Source organism: Myzus persicae, unplaced genomic scaffold (genome assembly GCF_001856785.1).
Source record: "Myzus persicae strain clone G006 unplaced genomic scaffold, MPER_G0061.0, whole genome shotgun sequence".
In the NCBI taxonomy this organism is placed as follows: Eukaryota; Metazoa; Arthropoda; class Insecta; order Hemiptera; family Aphididae; genus Myzus; species Myzus persicae.
Genome location: NW_019101224.1, coordinates 350,357 through 369,285, shown reverse-complemented (window position 1 = coordinate 369,285; position 18,929 = coordinate 350,357). Strand labels below are relative to the sequence as shown.

General features: G+C 31.6%; 1 protein-coding gene across 7 annotated transcripts in view; it reads right to left on the bottom strand.

The window, feature by feature from the left end:
• Positions 1-18,929, bottom strand: part of LOC111028271 (tyrosine-protein phosphatase Lar) — a 153,394-nt gene that overhangs the window by 30,512 nt on the left and 103,953 nt on the right. For all 7 annotated transcript variants that reach the window (XM_022306852.1, XM_022306853.1, XM_022306854.1 and 4 more), the window contains 3 exons: positions 13,260-13,370; positions 3,191-3,466; positions 1,041-1,325 (listed from right to left, as the gene is read on the bottom strand). In XM_022306852.1, coding sequence (XP_022162544.1) covers positions 1,041-1,325; positions 3,191-3,466; positions 13,260-13,370 — 672 coding nt within the window. The remainder of the gene's footprint in view (positions 1-1,040; positions 1,326-3,190; positions 3,467-13,259; positions 13,371-18,929) is intronic.

Genomic DNA, 18,929 nt, shown 5'->3' with positions numbered 1-18,929 from the left:
CAGTGGAAAAAAAGAATAAGAATATATTTTTTTGGCGGGAAAAGTTTAAGAATAAAGGCATTCGACCTCTGGCACCATTAATTAGTTTTCTAATTAGACCGGGAAATTAACCGTTTTGAAATTTCCACTTTTACTGTATAAGCTAAATATCTACACCACCACTGTGTTACTGTATATATGTGCTTTTTTCCGTTGTTGTTGTTCTCATTAAAACAACAATAAAAGACGGGTCTTCCGTCCAAAAAAATAATAATGATAATAATAAAAAACGCAAGTTTGTTCAAGCTGTTATTTGACCAAGAAAAAAAAAACAAAATAAAAAATAAACAAGTAAATAATGATAACGTCAATAGTTGTAATTGAAAAACCATTATCCTAATGGATTTCCGTCACACACCTCCGAACGTGACAGTCCATCTAACCATACCACCCATCCCCCACGAACTATTGGGCATATATAAAGACTTTTTAGCTGAGATATTATTTAATCTTGCTATACAAGATTTACACTCGATGAGCACTCGTATCATAATGTTATTATAATGTGGTCACCAGCTGCAGTTTCGTGCTACATATTACGACGATGGCCCGTGGCGAATTATATACAATAAGTATACACATTTCTTATACTACCGCCCAGGTTTTCGTACAGACACGATAAAATATGAAAAGTATTAACAAAAATAATTTAACAATAACCAAAATGTGGTACAAAAAAAATGTCAATAAGTATAGTATTATTATTAAGACTACATAACAGTGACCGTAGTTATTTCTAAAAACGAGATGATTCTTCACATATATTATACAATCCCTGCAATCCCTGGCACCCGCGATTCAGTTACCACAGCGATCCCTTTCCGAAAATAATTGTCTCTTAAATGATCATAATTTATCTCTCAGGTCACGAACAACAACAACAACGGGGGGACACAACACAGTGATAAAATACAATAATATTATAAAATTCTGAAAAAAATATGTGGTTGTTTTAATTTTTGGAGGGGTTGGGCAGGATAGTTTGCTTAACGTTATGTTACCTGTCTCTCCGGTGGTGGCCACGATGGGTGGCGAAGGAGGCCCGTGACCGAACCCGTTGACTGCCGATATGGTAAACTCGTACTGGGTGTAAGGGCTCAGCGGCCGTATCGTGTAGTACATGGTCACCACGCCGCTGATGACGCCCGGAGACTGAGATGCCGACCTGGGTTTGTGTGATATCGTGTAGTACTGTATGTCGTCCGGATTGGGGTGAGACCAGCTCAGCTTGACCGACGTGGATGTCACGTCCGACACTTTGACGTCGATAGGCGGACTGGGCAGCGCTACACGAACAAAACGATCTAGATTGTAGGTCTACTACTATTATATTGCAGTACATTAATATATCAATATACGTCATATTTCATATTTCATAAAATATCATGTAAACGGTCGGATATAATTATAGTATGACGCAACCGCCTGAAGTTTGCCGGATGGCGGAAATCTTATAGACGGCCTTCACAATAAGCGGTGATACGACAAATCAGAAAACTACATTGATTTGAGAATGTTATAAAAATTGTACATTAATAATAAGTTAAATTATACAAACATTTTAAACATTTTTTTTTGCAATGTAGGTAAATAATATATTATGGTCATGCAGAAGTTCACTATTATAGATGCAAGTGCATAAGATAAGAAAAATATTGTTTTTTTAAAACGATTTATTTATTTTTGAAATTGACATTATTGCATCGCCGCAGCATTAAACATTTCAACAAATATTATTTACTGTGAACGTTTTCACTGGTTTTCAACCCAGTACAGGTTACCCGGCACACACGCATTTAAAACTTAAAACGGTGGAAAAGTGAAATTCGTACAATAAAACCCTTCAACATATTTACATATATCACTTATAAAATCCTCGTGGGATAACCATCTGCAGTAGGAGTATAATATATATGCGTTTATATCATACAAACCAAAAAGTCGAATACCTTTAAAATCGGTTTTCAATCGGGACGAACGACAAATAGAGTTTCGGCGAAATTAACAGATAAGTAATATATAATGTACATTGTGTACACCGCGTTTTGCTGTAGTTAAATAAAGAAAGCAATGAGCGAAAAAGGCAGACGAGTGAATAAGAACAAAGGGACATTTTTGAAAATAAGAACGAGGAGCGTTAAATATAGATTATAGCCTGGGTATACAGTGTATACTATACACAATGTATTATATACAATACTACGTTATATAATGTATAAAAGCGAATAGTAGCATTAAAAAATAAAAATACGAACTCAAAAGAAACGTTTTAATATAATGTGACACGTGGTGCTTTATGAAATAAAAGTTATTTCAAATAATGAACTACCAATACAATTTATTGAAGTAAAATTGTTTTAGATAGGTACCAAAAATAAACACCGAGGGGGAAATTTTATCCTCTTAAATGCATAAAATAAGACTTAGTAGAATTTGTATTTCATGTTTGATGTGGAAAAATGAGCTTCTGTACCACGCAGTTTTATTTTTTTATCGATTCAAAGGGAATATGATTTTTAAAATATTTTTTTCTATTCGTTATATCATCATAAAAATGTCTATAATAATTTAAGTCTTCGTCAATGTCGTATCATATATTAAGAATGTATACCAAGCTCTTTGTATTATTATCCAGTTTCCAAACTTACAATAATGATACGATACATTGAATTATATATAATATCCGATAGCGGAGTATCTAATATTACACACGCACGTCAATGTAATTTAATACAAATCGCAGTTGTTCAGTATGAAATGCGCGGTTGGCGACCGATATCTGAAGAACAAGAAAACGTCTAATCAATATAGGTCGTGAAGCTTACTACCTTGTTGTATATGTGATAGGAATTCGCACTAACTTTAATTACATTTAACCCTTAACGAGTTAAGTTCAACTATCTATCTAATAATCACTGTAGTAGGTAGGTACTTAAAGTAGATTATATTATACAATATAGGCAGGTACATACATGTATATTGTATGTATAATATGGGTTTAATTAGTTTAATAAATCCTTAGCATATATAGTTTTATCTTTTGACGATCACTTTACCGATAAAACATATAATATCGTAATAATTATATTATAATAACCTGGTGGAGAGGAGAGACGAAGGCACGTTTAATTTACGTTAAAAGTTAACTTACTCAAGACTTTAATAAAAGTAGTCGCTTCGATCATGCCCAGAGACGAGGCTGCAATACACGTGTAATTATCCGAAACCTCAACGTTTGTCAAGTTCAACACGTTCCGGCCCACGGGCAGTTTGTCTTCCGGCGAGAGTTCCGTTGTCTTTCCTCGGCGCCATTTCACGTACGGCATCGGCGAACCGACGGCCACACACGGTATGCTGATGTTTTCGCCGACTTTTACTTTCTCCATAGTGGGCGGGGGGATGGAAAACTGAGGTGGCACTCGACGAACTGAAACAAATAAGACGTTCGTGGTATTATATTCGGGTCCAAAACTACAAATTATTTTTTCACGACTGTAATTGACGTCGATCGGGGAACAAAATATCTACCTATATAAATAAAAACTTATGTACCTACTTAAATCGATAATTTTATTTTAGTATGGTTGTCATTTTGTCAAAAAGAATAAAACGACGGGTGAAAAGAACGTGAAATTATAATACACGCAACAGTAACGGATATCCTAATTGTTTAGGGAATTCCGCTGTCAATAAATTATCAAGACGGGACTCTTTTCGATTACGAAAATAGCACTTAAGCGAATTACTGAACACGGGGACAATCGCTGCAGAGGCGGAACGCTGTTGGACGATGCCGATGGCATAAGACGAAGTTAAGTATTCAACTCGAAATAACTCGATCATCGTAATTGTGCGGCATTTTTAATGCATCAGATGTATGAAGCACTGTCAAATTTGCTCTCAGCTTATACAGCCTGTCTAAAATGTGGGAATTCCACCCGGGTTGTTTAAGAAAGTTTTGAGTATTCTGTTGGAGCGAAATTAATGCAAACGCCCCGCTGAACCAAAAGATAATACGATAGCGTCACGATTTGATTGAGGAACAGAGAATTATAAAATATTTTTCAACCCTATATAACCTACATAGTTACCTAGTTATATTTATATTATGGTTTTTTCAAATAATTTTATAATACTGCCGTAAAAAAAAAAACGTTCCGGGAACAACCGTCGACGACCTGAGGGTATCATCAAGGTTGACTGTCTGCAGGAATAGCACTACTAGATTTACTTTTATACAAAATTATTTGAATTATTTATAATTAGTGGGTAAAACTTTGAAATATTAAAAAATGCTCATGCAAAAATGCGAAAAAATGCAAACCAAGGTTACCGAACTATTTAAACATTTTAATAATAATATTAACATTTTATATAACCAAATGTTTGTACTTTTTTTCAGTTTTTTCGATTATTTTAAAAAGAACTGATCATTTTCAATTTTGATCTTCCAAAAGCACCAATCAATTGCAAGAAACCTCCTTCAAAGCTCATCATCCGAGTATTTATAGTTTGATAATAAATAAAGAAAACGTTATGAGAAAGTTACCATGCAATTGTAAGTACTAAAAAAAAAAAAAAAAACAATTATATCATACGTCCCATGTGATATTTTTGATACCACCTTACTGTGTATAGGTTATACACTTATACCATATTATATTGTATCCACGCTCAAGTGAGTGAACGGATCCCTTAAGGGAGTAGATAGTATGGTTATCGATCGTTTAATCAAATTTAATTTATTAAAGTTACATAATTTTAACACAAGATTCAACTTCGGTGTAGACGTCCCGTATAAAATAAACATTAAGGTGTATGTTTAAACAGTCTTTGCTCAGAGACCGCATGTTATATGTATAGCGACCGCGATTCAGACATTTTAGCATCAAGCTCTTTTGACAGTCACTCCACTCCTTAAAATCATATTATAACTAGCAAAAAAAATATTATATTCATTAATACAAGTGGCAGCATAACCTAATGCCTGAATACCTTTTAATATTATTATTATTATTATCATCGAAATAATTGTAGAGGTAACGTTTATTATTTGAAAAAAACATTCTCGAATATAATATATAATATAGTATACACCTATAATTTTTATTGGTAACTTAAGCAACTGCTAATATTGTCATTATTATTGATTGATATTCATAAATAAAAAACAAAAAACAGTTATTAACCTATTTTATTGAATTATTTAAAGTTTAAATAAAAACCTTATTGTTATTCTATCACAGCTTACTGTACTTAATTTCATTTTTATTTATAAATATATATTTTTAATATTTCAACGAAAAACCTTTAAGTTTTCAGGAAATTACCTACTCAATACTCGGCTTGTAGGTAACCAGTCAGTGTCCTGGCTGGTGGATTCCGAAGTGTTTAGCATTAGCCAGCCGAAAAGGTTACAAGCAGCTACATACATTGAATCCACCTCGATGAGATACTTGGGTGAAATGTTTTCTAATAATGAATTTAAATCGACTGTGGACGGGGTGTATACGTATATAGTTTTGTTTAAAAATTATTAATGCACCGTCGCACCTCGTTATAACTGATAGTCTTACTACTTTTAGCGGTGGTGTTACATTATAATATAATACGATTGTTGCCAACAACGACACTAAATTGCACGCAATGTTCTGTGAAATTACAAGGTGTTTTATGGCGGTGCGTTCGGAGTGAAACGATTTGTTGCTTTGGTAATCGAATTGTTGGCGTCGCCTGAAAGTACATATAGGCAGGAATACACTAGGTTTTTCGACAAGACGACCTGCGCAATACGACGCTATACTCGTGTACAGTAATCAAAAACACGGAATTCGGTTCTTTAATTATTACAACACCACAACCCGTATATTAATCCGATTGCGAGCAGTAGCCCTTCTCTGGGCTTTTGAAAATAATCCTACGTCCGATCCCATGGTGCACCGAGCTCATTTTCCGTTCCGTTTAGGTAGGTTTTTCCTTATCACGGTGAGGAGTTAAGCACACATGGCTGGTGGTGTTAGGGGGTGGCAGGGCTTGAGGCAATTTGAAATCCGGAAAGCATCCGCGGGCTGGGCTAATCGTTGTCGTAATACCGTCTGGACGGTCGGCTTCGAAAGGTACACGAGCTTAGTACCAATCATAAAAACGTTAAACGACAGAGAGGTTTACTGATGACACCACCGGCTAAACAGGATTCACCCAGTCATTCGGTATACAAATTTTTATTTGAAGCCCGGTCGAAATCGTGTACCATTGCAGTATCAGACGACAGCTGTTCGCTACACAGCCGCGATAATCCTGACGATTACCCACATCAATTTTAGTATTTTGGCGTACATATATTTGGACTTAGATGTAAGTATTTTAAGTGTAGAGTTTAAGAAAACTGAAATTTAGTAATTGCGTGCCAGATATAGATTACCTATTTATCAATACTGTAACAAACATATCGCCTATTATTAGCATATAAATTCGGTACGAAATGTCAACAGAAAATGAACTACAATGAAATCCATAAATCCGTAAAAGACAAAAATTAAACAATTCTAATTTTGATCCATATTGATTTAAAGCAATTGCTATTTATAATGAACATTAAAAAAAATACAATTTTTAAAAATCGTTTGTTTTTCATAAATGTAATTTATTTGAAGAAAAAAATATTTTATGATAAATGTTCGAATATAATTATTATTTAAGATATTCATTCTACGGACTACGACATATGATTTTCTAAAACATTATGATTCCATTACAACATGCAATTTTTAAAAAGAGCCACAACACCATGCATTAGTGGGTTTCGTTTAATTGGTATAATTTAATCATACTTGAAGGTACACTAAATGTATATATATATATATTATATGGTCTTAAGGCGTCCACACCACAAACAACGATAAATATTAGCGCGGTGAAGTATATTCACTAGTTAAGCATACACCACAGCGATAACTGTAGGAAAACTATAAGAATTTATTGTCTTCTTAAAATTATTATTATTAGCTATATGGGAAAAGGCGAGGCGAAAATGAAACGCTCGAGAAGTATAAAAATGTGTTAACGGTTTTTTATTATAGGTGTAAAATAATAGATAATTCTCATTGTGTTTAAAAATATATAAAAGGCATAAACCGTTTAACGATAAATTATGTTTAGCATATTAAATTTTTATTACGAAAATGGATGTATATCGTACACCTAACCGTATACCTATTATATAATATTATATTTGTATTGTAGTTATAATAAAACATCAAAACAAAAATGTTTATAAAATATAATTATAATTTTACTACCCACTCATTTTTTTTGGTATTTTAGAAATATTTCAAGAAATCATCATTTGCAATTATATTTTCATTTGTAACTCCTAAATAAATTATATATTATATTATACTACACAACATGTATAAAATAAAATATTTTAGTTAAAATTCAAAAATATTCTGCAATACCTACTCCCAAAAATAATTAACAAAGCAGAACTACAATAAAACTGTCCCAAGTTAAACGGTTATATAACTAGAAAAAAATATGATAAACATAATTTTTTAATTCGGCGATATATCTTATAAAACGTAAACAAGAGGTGTTAAAGTATATTGGAATTACTTATGTACCTATCTAATGTTAAAATTATATTAAGTCTTATAATTATTTAGTTATAAATTAATAAGGCATTATTAGGTGTGTATCATTATTTTACCGCCACTAATTCCTTTGCGGGAATCGTTAAGTACCAACTATTTTTAATTTAATATTTCAGTCCAATATCAAAGCCGATGGTAAGAACCAATATAATTGATTCACACGTTGCTGGAGTAGGCACTTACATATTATATTCCATACAATTATAAAAATAAAGTAAAATATTACATTCACATAATTGTAAAAACTTATACAACCCTATACAATTGATATATTATATAATAACGAAGGGCTTCGAGTGGGTTTGTACAGGGTGGCAGCGGTCTAGTGGTTTTTGAATTTAATTAATTAACACACGCCACACATACAAACTCACACACACACACACATATATATACATTTAATTATCTACGCACGCTCGAGCCGTCGCATATATATTATAATATATATTTGAACCGCACTGTATCTTGCTGCTGCAGTCTCTATCCGGAATAATTTTTATTCGGAAACCATAAAGTCGAGAATATAGGAGAGGGACAATTAGGCAATTCTGAATTTATACGCGCGTGAATAGGTGGTAGACGAAGTCGGTAGGTGGTGGCGTAAACCAGACGACATTATAAAACACATGTCGTCTACCTCACCCCTCGCTAAAGTGCAGCAGCAGAGGCGACCCTTCTTCCCGGCAGTCGAAAGACCGGTGCCCAATTACGCTCTCATCGGGCCATGCATTTAACCCAGACCACTTCCGGTGGACTTGCACAATCAGCAATGCCATTTTCCCGGGACGGCGACCTTTATACCGGATGGTAGCGTTTTTGCCGCCGCCTCTTTTGAATAACTACAATAATGTACGACCCTTTTACAAACATTTTTTTTTATTCGTTATATGATTTTGTCAAAAACTCGGAGATTCGTTAGTAGCAAATAATGCTCATACAATTCTATTAATATTAACATATTATTATGTATAGAGTTAACGAAGTATATAATACGTACCTAGATAAGTACTTATATACCTACGTATTATCGCATGTCTAGCTGTATATTTTTATATGAAAATTTAATTTTCCAGTTATGGTTGTGTAATTTCATACATATACCTATGATTCTATGCGTGTTCAATTAGGTATGCTAGTTAGGTATGTAGAAAAAACATTTCTCGAAAATGAAACCAGTAGAAATCAAATACCCGTATATAAATTATACATTTATATTTGTATAATGAACGACCATGATTGAGCTGGTTCAAATATCCTAGCACTTTTGTTAATATATTTCTCCAGTTTAAGGTCCTCTTACCATTTTATGTCAATATTCAATTATTTAAATACGAATTCCATATTATATTGTACAATTAGATCGACGTACTGCGTCAATCGGATGATATAAATGGTATTATTATTGTTCAGGAAAAACTGAGGGCATTTTTTAAATCCTTATTTAAATTGTCCGATATTTATTTAAGCCACCTGAATCGGCGGATTAAGCGGTAAACCGCTTACGGAATAAACAAACCCCAGGTCGAATGTAATTAGAAAAACTGTTTCAGGGGGAGTTGAAAAAAAAACGCTAACAAAAAATAAGAGTAAAAAAAAATTAGGTGGGTAATTATTTTAATTAGCCGACATTAACAATTACCGCGTAGAAGAACCGTAACCCCTTCACACCTGAGATTCGTAAATAACAGCAACGTAGGAATAAGTATACAGATAAAGCATAATATATTAACACAGACATAGATCCGAGTATAGTACCTATAACATAGGTATAGATGAAAATATAGAATTGTCCTATGCAGTTAAAGCTACATATATAGTTACGTCTATTAGTAGTCAAATCGCCTTAAAATAATATTTTTTTCCTTAAATAAAAGGACGAGATCGACAAAATATAGCTGTCTGTCATGCACTGGTGACGGTGGAAAATGGTTTTTTACACTAATTTTCCAACCCCGATAATGCAATTAAACTTCTCTCGGTTGTTGAGTTTTAAAAGGGAAAAATAAGAGACAGTAGAGAGAGAAAAAAGAAGCGGAAACTCAAAAGTTTACGCGGACGGGATATTCTAATTTGACGGCAGAGGGAAAAAATTGTAAAATATAAAAAAAAACTTACTGCAGGTACAACGTAAAGACATTTCGGCAACCTCGAGGGACGACGATGCTCCGTGGTAAACGCGTGTTACACTTTTACGATTTCGATTTTTTTTTTATGATAACGCGTGATAAGGGCAATAATAATAATAAGTATTCATAATATAAATGTAGTAAAATACTTATATAAATGTGCAGATATACATGCACGAGCATGTGCACATTTATTATTGAAACTAGTGTGTTTTATTGAACAGTTCGCCGCGGTGGAGTGTATGATAAAAACGTATTCACCCGTAAAACGTGCTCGTGGTTAAACAAATATAATAAACATACATATCGACAGACGTATATATAGTAGAAGTGGAATGCCGATTGTTTTTCAGTGGAGTAACGTATAAAAATGAAAAGAAAATTGATTGTTTGATCGAAGTTTAGTAGTGTTCGTTTTTAGTTATTTGAGTAAAACCATTTGGGAAATCAATCAGAGATTACTAGTTAAAAGCACAGTAGGTAACATTAAAAAAAAAGTTTTCGTGTTCTTACCTGACTCTCTACGAATAGGAGTGGATCTTTTTTAGGACTTTCGATTTTTCACAGATAATAAATTATTGGTTAAAATTAATTTTTAAACTATAAACTGTAACGTAGTACATATAACGGATGAGAAGGATGCCACGTGATTTTATATTGTAGTTCAAGTAAATTGTGAGTATGTTTTGGAACACAGAGAAAAATGTGCATTTGTTTATTATGTTACGTACAGCGTGTTGCATATGACTGGTCGGTAAATGTTATACCTCTTATAGAAAATGTATGGTATTGTAAGTGGATTTTTTCTTGATTAATTTCATATAAGTTTTATAAAAACAATTAAATTTTTTCTTACGTTATAATTTGATGGGCAAATATTTGTAAGTATTTAATATACTCAATTAATTTAAGCAGGAAAAAACATTTTTTTTTTATAGTTTCAGTATTGTTATATAAATAATAAATAATAAAAATTTTAAGTAATAATAAGTAGGCAGAAAATTAAGATTCTCGGATATCGCAGTATAATTATTTATTCTTGTATATGTGTATTAATATAAATTTAATATGAACAGTTGAATCTCAAATAACCAAATTATTTTAATAAAATGCTAAGTACTAAATAAAAAAAAAAGCACAAGGCATAGAATAGTGGAATGTTTGTGTAAAAAAAGGTGAACAAAATTAAAATATTTTTTCAAAGAATAATAATCAGTGTATCATGTTTATTTAATGAATTATTCAAAAAAATATAATTTAATTTAAATTTATTCTTTGCTAAAATGTTTTCTATCATTATAAGCATGACCTAGCACGGATAATACATCCAAATATTGTCCTATACCATCCTTGGTGAATAATATGGTATTATGCATTTTGATTATTTGTATCCACATCAATGCGTGTCCTCCTCCAATAACCTAGTAAATTCCTTAAGTATTGTTTATTTGGTGTATCAACCGAATTAAACAATTGGTAAATGGTCCGAGTATATTAAAGAGACTTGGGGTGGTGGTTGTGGATCTAGTCTAGGCGTAAGTAAGCGTAAATTTTAATTTTTATCAATGATAATTAAATGAAACTGTTTGAATGTTATGGTTTTTCTCTAATGAGTTTTTAAAAGCTCGATAAATCTCCGTTGAATTCTTAATGTAATAAAATCATTTTTAGATGCGGTACCTGAAATTCTTTTGGGTCAATTTTACAGCCCAAAACAGTGTTTGATGAAGGAAAAAAACACATCATCGTAAAAACCGATAGTATTAAACGTAGGCCTATAGAAAGTATAAAATGGATTAAAAAATATATATATCAAAAGATTTATCCAATAAGAGAGCACACGCTATAAATCGTAAAATTAATCAACTATTTTTTTTCGCAAATCTTTAATGGTTTTCGATAAACTTTTTCCTATGAGTAGTGAACAACAATTATTGAACTTTTTTTTATCGCTCTATAATGGTTGGGTCTTGAAAGTTGTCTTAAATATTTTATAAGTGTTTAAGTGATCACTTGTAAAACATTTAGAAAGTTCTCTGCAAATAATTTGTAACAAAATATTTTAACAACTTTGAATATTTTTTTTTTAAATTGTGTAAAAAATGTACCTACCATATACATTCAAAAATAATGAGTAACATTTATTTACTTTATAATAGAGAATTTAAAAAGTTAAAACTACTGATAAACTTTTTCTAAGAATCACGATAAAATAGAGGTGAGTTTATACTAATGGATTTCACAAGTGCTGAAAATTTAAATTCCGAAAGAAAAAATACATGTGTTAAATAATGCTGTAGGGTTTTTTAATTAAATTTTTTATACCCTTTTCTGTAAACAATAAATACTTTTGGATTCAGTGCAAAAAAGGTTCAGGTAACAATTTTATAAATCAAAAATTTTATCTAGTTTTATGATACTTAGATGGAATAATTGTTCTCAATAGTTTCACTCAAATTGCGAGGAAAACATATATAACTGCTTTACTGTTTTTCAATGAAGATTATTTCTGATTATTTTATGATAGATATTCAAATTTGATTTTTCTAACTATTATAAAACTAAATAACTAATAATAGGCGATACGCGCTGTTACAATAACACGTGTCTTATTCTGCGTTGACACATTAAATTATCTAGATTTAAATTTTTAAATTTAATTTTAAGGACATTTATTAATTTTAATAAAGTATTGTAAAAAAATAATCATCATTAACTTTGCATTTATAGTAAATACTTTTCCAACTGAATGTTTTATTGTACGGTCAATCGATTCATACAACTCCGAAATAACAGCACCAATAACGTACTTTTTTAATAATTATTTATGTATAATAATTTAATATGTATAAACATTCCTATTCATTGTATATTTGGTCCAGATAACATTCATTTGTTGATGCAAATTTGACGATCTTTACGGAAATACTTTGGTTTATCGGAACAACGTCAGAGGAAATTGAATGAAACATCCGACGGTTCACGCCTGCCGCTAAACCCCCCGACCTCTTCCTGACAGCGACCTCACACTAATGTTTCACAATTAACCTAATTAATTAACAGTAACCTCGCGAAGGGTATATCGTCCTGGGACATCATAAATTCGTTTGGTCCCGTTTACCTGTACGTGCCCGTAGGTCGGAATCGTAAATTACATTTAATATAAAAGTTAAAAAAAAAAATGTGCACAGATCCCGCCGAATGAAAAAAGAAAAAGAAACAACAAATGAATGGAAAATAATGCGATTTCAGTTTTCTAGTTTGCTCTTTGTTTTTACGCACAATTGGGTTTTCGTTGAAAAATGCGTATAGGTATAACATGATGCATATATACGGCACTACGGCAAGCAGTCTGCTCGGTAGTCCGAATAAAAATATAATAACAAAACATACACAAAAAAAAGAAAATAATAATAACAAAAAAAGAAATTATTGCACTCACCTCTGACCCACAGTTGCATGGTCGTAGCATGTTGTGTGCCTACTGTGTTCTCTGCCACGCATTCGTATTTTCCTTGGTCCGTTTCCTGACTGTCACTGATCTGCAAAGCACCTGAAACACAAAAAACACACAAGCACATTATTCACAGTGTTTGCGATATTTCTATTTTCTTCTCGTCATGACGATACAGGGGTAGTTTGGGAAGGGTCCGAGTTCGAAGGGAAAAGGTGAAACCATTAGGGATGGAGAACATGATGTTTGATAAACGTCGAGGACTTGTGTAATATAATAATAATAACGGGGCAGAGAGGAACAGCTCTCAAAATAATATATAATATATATATAGGGTTTTACGATTTCCGGTCGCGTTTTTACTGCCCGACAGGCGCCCGTCGCAGTTTATCCCCACCGACCATATCTACATACTACACACACACATAAAGCTATCGGAAAGCATCGGCCGTAGCAGGACCATATTTTCGATTATCGCGACCTCGACCTCCCTTGTCGTCTATCTCGCACACCGCTCTCTCCGCCCGTGCAGCTGCCATCAACCGTCCATTTTGCCCGCATCACGAAGCGGACATCATCGGCGTTTATATGCGCCGGACTCCGACCCCAACGGTCAACGCAAATATAACGACCGACCCTTCAAATAATATTATAATAATAGTCAACCGGACGGACGGTTTTTGTTGCCGGTCGATTCACTTATTCGACTAGGATTTCTCTCAATTATACCTATGACGTGGTTACTGTAATTATTATTATTATTACATAATAAAGGTCAGATGACAGCAACGCCGAGTAACTATTACTATATAATAGAAATACGTACATACTGTACAAATTCAGTCGCTATATATATAGTGGTGTTGAAATAACTACATTTTTGGTAAGTCGTGATTTACAGGAAAAAAACTTAGAGTTGAAAAATGTAGTTGAATCAAGTCTCAAAACAGATGTGATGTTTATTATTACACTATATTATACTATTATAAGTAAATACATGTGTAAATATTGTGATAATATTTTGATTTTTGTTCCCAAAAGCGGGTGGGTAAAAAGAACATATTTTGTTGGCTGGATCCAACATTTGATTGGGACTTTATAACTCCTTACACGTTGATAAAAAAAACATTATTCGAAAATGGCAATTTTCTCAACAATTTAAAATTTCAATGAAGACTATGAAATAAGTATAAAAGTTTAAAACATAAATTGATTTAGGTAGCTGTTGATAAGTTTCCATTATTATTTTATAGCTATTATAGAAGATAAATAATTTATTTTAGCATCAGAATTAATTATCATCAAAGAACTTAGAAAACAATTTTTACCACGTACTTTACTTTATAATTGAGAACTTGACTGAAGGAGTTTTTAATAATTTTACTAAAAAAATCAACTTCTTATCATACAAATATAAAAACCATATATAGGTCATAATATTAGATATAAGTAGCTCAAATATTAAACACAAATACATTATTAAAAAGTAAAATTATAATATCTATAGAATGTAGATAGTTGCAATTAATATTAACTATATTAAAACTTCCGTGTAATTATACAAATTGCCAGATAATAATAATTTAAGTGGAGTAATTGAACATACAATTTTAAATTCTTGGTGCTCTTCTTTTTGAGTTAAATATTAATTTTATGGGTTGCAAAATAGTTTATTATGCATAAGCTTTAAGTGTTTTCTCTTTTGATATAGTTTCTTAGGATAACACTTACTATATACATGCTAAATGGATCATATGAGACCACTGTATTGTTACTAACAATTTCATCTATAAATAATATATAATGAATAAACAATTTGAAAATAATTACTATTTGTTGTTCGTAATCAACAATATGATTACTTTTTAATAATATATATGATTCTGTTATAAATACAATTTAATAACAATAGTCAAATTAAATAATATTTTTTTTTATTAATTAAAACTGTTTTCATGCATTTCAAAGAATAGTTTTTACAATATATTTCATAATATTATTAATTTTTTTCATTTAATCAATAAAAAAAAAATTTGAATTATTTGTTTCAAAAAATTAAAGTGTAAGTATTTTGCTGAAATTATTAGTACTGTTTAATGAACCATGTTTAGTAATACTAATTGAATACTCGATTACAAATTACATTTTGGTATGGAGGCAAATATACTCAGCTAAGGCTCCAGGAAACTCCATTAAAGGTCCAACATTTCAAGGAATAAAAAAACAGTAAAAAGTTACAATTTTTTTTTGTTACTATAGACATATTTAGATTTTAGATTTTTTTACTTAAGTATAGCTATAATACAAGATATTTATTCGTAATTGGGTTTGGTTAATTTTTTTAGAAGAAAAAGATTTTAGTTAAGAGTGGTTATAGGTATATTAAATATAATACGGATGAAACATTTGAAAAAAGTTTTTAGATTTTGCAAAAAAGAAATATATATTGCATCAAAATTAAAATCAAAATGTCTAACAAATGCTTAGTCGATTATTTATTGTTATCATAACATCATAGAAACGAAAAAATAATATTTATGTGGTGCATACGATTAAACCAAGAACCTATAGAGCTCCCAATTTATTTTCTCTATTTGCTATTTAAAAACTGAAATATGCGTTTATCTCTAAGTTGTCCATACAGACATGTGTTATAAAAAAGTTTATCAGGATTTCGATATCTCAGAGAAATATAATTCGTAATTATAATTTTATATCGTATCCTTAGATAATTTATATTAGCTTTCAACGGTACCTCCGTTTTTTCATAATTATTTATTCAGGTGTCAGTGAAAGTTTGAGTATTTAAAATAAACATTGATTTCACGAGTACAAGAAAATTATAATACATAGGTACATATCCCAATTTAAATTTAATATATTATTATTTCCAATTTTTAAGCAGTGCAAGTGTTTTTTTTAAATGGACATTTATCAAAAAACTTGAATATTTAAATTATATACACCATTCTAATGGTCTAAAATATATACAGCTTTATAATGATATATGGTTAGTTCCCACATTTCTGTACGGTTAACGTGATTTACCAGACATTGTTGAGTTACACCAGAAATCATTTTCTTCTAGTCTTAGCTAAATTAAGGAACAAGTTAGTAATTTTTAAAATAGGTATTCTTTATGATTGTTTTAATGTACTCAAGTAGATATGGAATAAATAGTCAGCAAATAAGCTTGATGTGTATAGTAATCAAAATATAAAAAAAATACCAGGGTTATGGGATGGGTAAGAAAATCGAAGTGCTTAAGAAGATGAAACGACAATAGTAATTTCCGTTGTTTCCTTCGAACAGGAGCACTGTAAATAAACAACGATATAGATTTTTTACAAAATAATAAACTGAACTGTAAAAATCTGGAACAATAATTCGTTGGGACGTAAAAAATTGATAATATTAACGGTAAAGGTTTTGTCATTTTGGACAGTGTGTATGACAGATCAAGGTATGTATACACGTTTAATAATACACAATGCTCACGTCTCGATGAGCATTTGGTTAGTTTTATCATAAGGCAACGTTCCATGAAATCAGTTTTATTATTTGTTAGAAAAATTGTTAAAAAGAAAAAAAATATTAATAAATATATATATATATATATATCCTTAAACTAATCAACCATACAAAATTAAGTTATTAGACTGAACATTTCACGAAATGATTCAAAACTATCGTTTTTTGTAATTATTTTATAGTTTCACACACAAATTTAATTTTTTTGGCATCTTAACGCTTATCATATTTATTTAAAACCAAAATTATAAAAGTACATACTGATACTATTTTGTACACTAGTATAACTTACGCATGCAAATTAAAATCAATATTTGTTCAACATTGAACATACATGATGGTGGTCAAGCAAAATCATTTGATTTTATTAAATTCGAATAATTAATATACTAGTAACTGAATTGCTGGTTTCTCGTTTCGCAGTAAATAATAACTATTATATAACTGCAGTAGCTAGACTATAAAATAAACGCACGCGCGTGTACCTATTTTGCCTATTCGGAGCGCCGTGCAATAATTTAACGACAAAAAAAAAAAATTATAAACAAATCGATATATAGAATATTGTATATTAAGCGTATTTACACACGAACATTCGAATGTGTTTGACGTTTCTAGTACTGGAAAAATTACGGTTTTCAAACAGAGTAAATAATTTAATGTTCATACATTGTTCATCAGACGTCGGTCGTCAGCACGACAAAGAACAATACCGAAATTTTTTTTTTTTTTAAAGGCTACTAGGTACGCTTAGGCTTGAATATATAATAATAATAATAACTCTAATGTTTGCCGATTTATTTGGATTATCGTGTTTACCGCCGCGTTTCTATATATAGACGGCGAAACGAAATACAAAGGAGAGGCCATTAGGACGGCCACCCGAAATTTATAGCATCGGAACGGATTAAAACCGGACTAAAGCCGACGACGTCGTTTCGGAGGTAAACACACTTATCCTCCGAGGATTAACCATTTATTGCGTTCTAAGTCCTGGCGGGGATATGCGAGTATATTATGTATACGTATATAATATGTAAATATATATACGCATGCACACGTGTTATTTTTTTTTTTTGTCCGCCGCTGACCCGAGCATTGTTTGTAAATCGCTTCATGCTTATATAATATCCCCGCCGAGCCGATATAACGATGATGATCACGGGATTATTTTTTTTACCATTTTGTGCCATGGATATGCCAAAAAAAAAAAATAATAACAAACCCAGTGACTTCTATACCCGTATATTTTATTGAAAACTTTAATAAGCTATTGGAAAAGTTTAGACATTACGTTAAAAGCAACTACGCGACAGTACTAGAGTTTCGATAGATTTGTATTGCTGCACCATCGTCATCTCTGCGGATTGAAATTGAAAAACAATCGTCTCGCGAGGATATCATCAGACGAAAATGTCACCACCACGTATACACGTTGATACTATGTACCATATTTACGTAGGACGTATACAAAAGGAAAAACAAGTTAACGAAAACATCAAATGTTTGCACTGGTGTTACATTATATCATGTACGTTTCGTTTACTGTGTATAGGGTGGTGTTCCACAGCATGTTTGCCTTATCCAAACGGTTAGGTACAAATAATTATAATGTACACCGCCGTTTTTGAGTTAAGGTCACGGAGCGCGGCCATGGACGAGGGAAAATGCGAAAATAGACAACTTGTATACACATGTCATATTTTTATAAAGTCGTTTAAACAGCGCCGAAAAAGATATTTTTGGTTTTCGCGGTTGGTTGAGAAAAATCTGTAATTTTTTTCCCTTACGCTACTCATCCCTGTTCTGCACTTATCTGAGTACTCGTATATAATATATCGTCACAGAGCATAGTAGTCAGAGTCAAAGGGTCAAACCCCGACTGGTACGGTGAAGTCTGAAAACGTCTTCTTAACGAGAATCATACGTGACATTTCGACACGTACTACGCGAGTTTTCGTTTCGCTTCTCTTTTTCTTTTCTCGTATTATTTTCCCTCTGTTCTGAAACCCATAGCGCACATATTTCACGTAGGTACAACACCTACCCCTCCAGCTATAGCTCTCTCCGGTGTGAAATGCTTTTGTATTATACTCTGGTTTTATATTTATTTATTATTTTTTTTTT